We start from the raw sequence: 4140 nt of genomic DNA on the forward strand, positions 1-4140 counted from the left end.
TACTACAAATAAAGTTTATTACTGTAAAATCACTACTGATTTTGGGGAAGCATCCATTCTGTCTTTTTAATTCCTTTTTCGTGTCTGGAAGAAACTCTTCGTCCGTCTATTTGTTACATAAGGCTCATCTAATCCCGCGTGTACTGAATATAACAAAAAAGAAACATCATCATCATCTCAGCTGTACGTTCCGTTGTGTGTTTATCTCGACACCCTCCTAAAGCATCCATGCTAAGGTGTTAATATCAGCATCCAGCCTAACAGCTTACGAATGCTAACCAAAAGCGTGGTGTGAAAGCGCTCCAGATCTCTACAGCCCGTGCTCACAGATTAGCACTTCAAAAAGGGCAAAGCGGTCTCCAACTCTGACACGCCGTCAATACACATTCTTTAATGTCGTGCCTCTGGCTGTTGCTGTTGACTCGGCAGATAACCCCGGCGTCATTTAGCACAGCTTATTTCCGCAGAACGTGACACCCGGCACCTTTTAATCCCATTATATCGTTATTATTTGTCAGAAACCTAATATACTCACATGATGACACATACAGGTTTCCTGTGCCAACAAGAATTAATGTCACTTTACTTGAGGTATTTATGGCAAATTGCGTAATGATTCTTCCAGGGCTCTGGGACTCATACGTGACTAATATCAGAAAATAAATGAAAAAAAAAAAACAACCCCAACGTCAAGGATCAATGTAATGCAGTCGTGCAGCTGAAAATTCTTCACTGTTATGAAGTAAAACCCTTTCCTTTCATCTCATTTTCCAGTAAAAATATCTAAGCATCCAACATCAAATGTAAAAGTTTACCTAACGACTTAAATTTGCTGAAAATCTACTCCAAGATGTCGATGAGTTTGTTTCGTTATCAGCATTGCATCACTTGCTCTGCAGTGAATGGGTGCCGTCAGAATGACAACACAATAATCCGCAAGTAACCCAAGTAAAAAAGCATCATTAAGAGTTTTAACCATCATTGTTAAATTTTAACCTCGCTTCAGGCTAAAAATATAGTCTATAATCCATAATAATGCTTAATGTTAAGTGAAAAAATCCACTTTCAACCCATCTCTCAGATCAAAGAGCTGTTCTGACTTTGTTTTTTTTTAGTGGAGAAAGCAACATCATAGATAGAGGACTCATATTTTACCAAAATGTGAAAAATGTCTCAGGATGTAAACCGATGCACTGGAGTGGTGTGGATTATTAGGATGTTAAGATGGACTCTCGTTCTGACGGCACCCATTCACTGCAGTGCGTCCATTGCTAAAACGAGGATGGAACGCTACATTCATCAAAATCCGTTCTTATGAAGTAACAATTATAAATGATAACTACAACGTTTTAAAAAGGTTTCCATCATTCTGGCATTTGTATAGAACGCCCAAGAGTGGAGAATTGTGTTTATCCCCTGACTCAGGTCACATGACAAGGTATTTCCTACGATTTGTGTAGCATGTACCGTATCTCCCATCAGATCAGAGCCCTCCACTGATAAGCATCAATCTGTTTGCTTTCTGGAGTGCGGTGCACTTCATTAATAAAATCAATCCGTGCACGTCTGAGGCTCTGGGTTCAGAACTGGTGATGTACCAGAAGGCGAGATTTTATCGATGAGTCTGTAATGTCTCGGCATCAGCTAATTTACTCTAATAGTAAGAGTATAATGCAGATAAATAATAGAGTGCACCTTTGGTTGAGTGAAGATCGTCTGAGGCCGTTTTACTTTGACCTAAAACGTAAACTTTATGCAAAGAGGAATATGCAAGTCTCTAAACTCTCGATAGAAATCTTTAAAGCAATCTGTTCAGCTCTCAAAATGGATCCGGTTAGCGTTTCTTTTCTTTACATAATTGTGTCATGACACTAATTTCATTGAATTATTTAGTTTTATGGTCCATCTGGGAAAAAAATAAACATCACTTATAGTAATGGCATATAGTTTTTTCATTAAGCCACATAAGCAGAGAATAATTCATGTCTTTAGCACAAAAGCTCGGGACTGAGTCATGAAACGAATGTATTATTCGTGCAATTCAACAGCAGACCAGTAAACAATAAGTTCAGTGTCTTACAGTTTCGATGACAGCGTTGCCAGATAGATTTGGTTCTTCCTCAAATCTCTGAACAAGAGGTAGCGCTTTTCCTTCCTGAATAATTCAGCTTCTTTTGATTTAATTGAATAACCAATTCAGCTACTTAGTTTTGTCCCTGAGTGAATTCGTGCTCATGAATGCTTCAGTTCCTGCTTTTTTTCCTGAATAAATCGATGTCTTGAATGAATTGATTGAATGAATGATTTAATAACTCACTCATAATTATTCCCAGTAGTTTTATCAGTGTCCGCAAATGCTCCAGCTTATCAATTAATTATTCGGTCAGACACTCCACGCTCTGTTCCTGAATGAACCTGTGTTTTGAATGAATCATCTGAATGAACGATTCAATGAGTCACTTATAACAACACTCTGTAACTCCATGTTTCTGAATGCTTCAGTCAGAAACTCACATGCTTTGTTCCTGGTTGAATCAGTGTTTTGAATGAATCAGTTGAATGAGCAATTCATTGAGTCAATCCTAAAAGCAGCCAGGTCTCGTACAAATCTGTTTCTGTTTTTTGTTTTGTTTTGTTTTTTTTAGAAAGGATTAGTTTTAAAGTGCTTTATTCTGTGATGGATACATTTTATTTTTTTTTAAATGAATTGGTTGAGTGAATGATTCAACTTTTTCACTGGAGAAAGCGATATCATGAGCAGAGGACACATATCTTAAAGTTAAATGTGTCCTAATGATGGATTTGTTTCATACAAACATGCAGATTTTGACTTTATAAGATGGTAATTGACCTGTTTTTTTCCTCTTTTTATTTTCAAAATAAAGCAGTTTTAAACACATTGGTTGAGTGAACGATTCAATGACACGCTAATAAAGACGCGACACAGTTTCGTTTGTGTTTCTGAGCAAATCGTCTGAATGAAAGAACCGCTGACTCGCTCGAATACGGTCACTTGTCGCCACAACGATGTAACTCGCAGAAAGTGTCACTGAAAAATGATTCAAAAGTGATACAAAAGTTGCAACCGTCGTGTAATTACAATTTGCTGGTTGTTGAAATCGTGATCCCAATTTTAAATACTAGTGATGCTTACCTTAACAAGCACAGCTAGCCAATAAATAGCAGAGATAGCATGTCTACGGAGCTGAAGAACAGAAACCATTTAATAAGGCATGTAAAGAGCGAAACAGACAGCCAGTGACACGTCTAACAATGGACTAGACATTTTTAGGCAGTTTTTACAGATAAATCTTGGCATAATGCCTGCAAATAAGTCCAATTTATAAACCTCTCACTACTCCGTGGTGGGTTGAGAATAGATTCCAGCGATTCCGTTCAGTCACTTTCAGAAAATCCTTCCTTCTGGTTGGTACAAAAAAAAAAAATAAAAAAAAAAATGCCAGAACAGCTTAGTGGAGGATTAGACTTGCACCTGGTCCCCAATGAATTATCTAACAGTGTTAAAACTGAAAAAGTGAGCTGTGCGGCAAGCCGGAATGAGATTTCCATGCAAATTGTTGGCCTCATCTTCCTCCTCCTTTATAATAATCCCAACTCAATCCATCCCTCAGTTCAAAATGTGCAGAAATCTTCACTCTCTCAGGGTATTTTAGTAGTGCTGCATGTGCTGAACCGACTCTCTGTGCGTGATTCCAGGTGATCGACATTAAGGAGAAGCTGAAGGAGTCGAACAAATTCTGGTCGTCGCTGCCAGACGGCATCTGTGCAGAGGACGAAGTGACTGACCCAGATGAGGAGCAGTGCTGGAACAGTCACACAAAGGGAAGGTACGACGGTCACCTTCAGACACACACTCCCTTGAGTCGCATTGCAGATTGTTGTTCTTCAATGACACCTTCCGCTGTAATTGTTTGAGCCGTAATAGGTCACAGGGAAATACAAAACACGCTTTTGGTACAATGGAAGGTTGCTGTAAATAAATATTTGAATGTTGAACTGAACTGAATATGCGCAAATTTTGGATTATCCTCTGGTGATATACAATTTGAAATTCGATTCAATTAGTAATAACCTTTTCAAGTTTGTTTCCCTTTTAAATTTAATTTAATTTAATTTAAT

At 38.1% G+C, this 4140-nt stretch overlaps 1 protein-coding gene across 1 annotated transcript in view; it reads left to right on the forward strand.

Moving 5' to 3' along the window:
• LOC122328837 (glypican-6-like) overlaps nt 1-4140 on the forward strand; it is a 24102-nt gene that overhangs the window by 18821 nt on the left and 1141 nt on the right. Inside the window, exon 7 of the mRNA XM_043224891.1 lies at nt 3718-3848. Within this exon, the coding sequence (XP_043080826.1) occupies nt 3718-3848 (131 nt within the window). The remainder of the gene's footprint in view (nt 1-3717; nt 3849-4140) is intronic.

Source organism: Puntigrus tetrazona, chromosome 1 (genome assembly GCF_018831695.1).
Source record: "Puntigrus tetrazona isolate hp1 chromosome 1, ASM1883169v1, whole genome shotgun sequence".
NCBI lineage: Eukaryota > Metazoa > Chordata > Actinopteri > Cypriniformes > Cyprinidae > Puntigrus > Puntigrus tetrazona.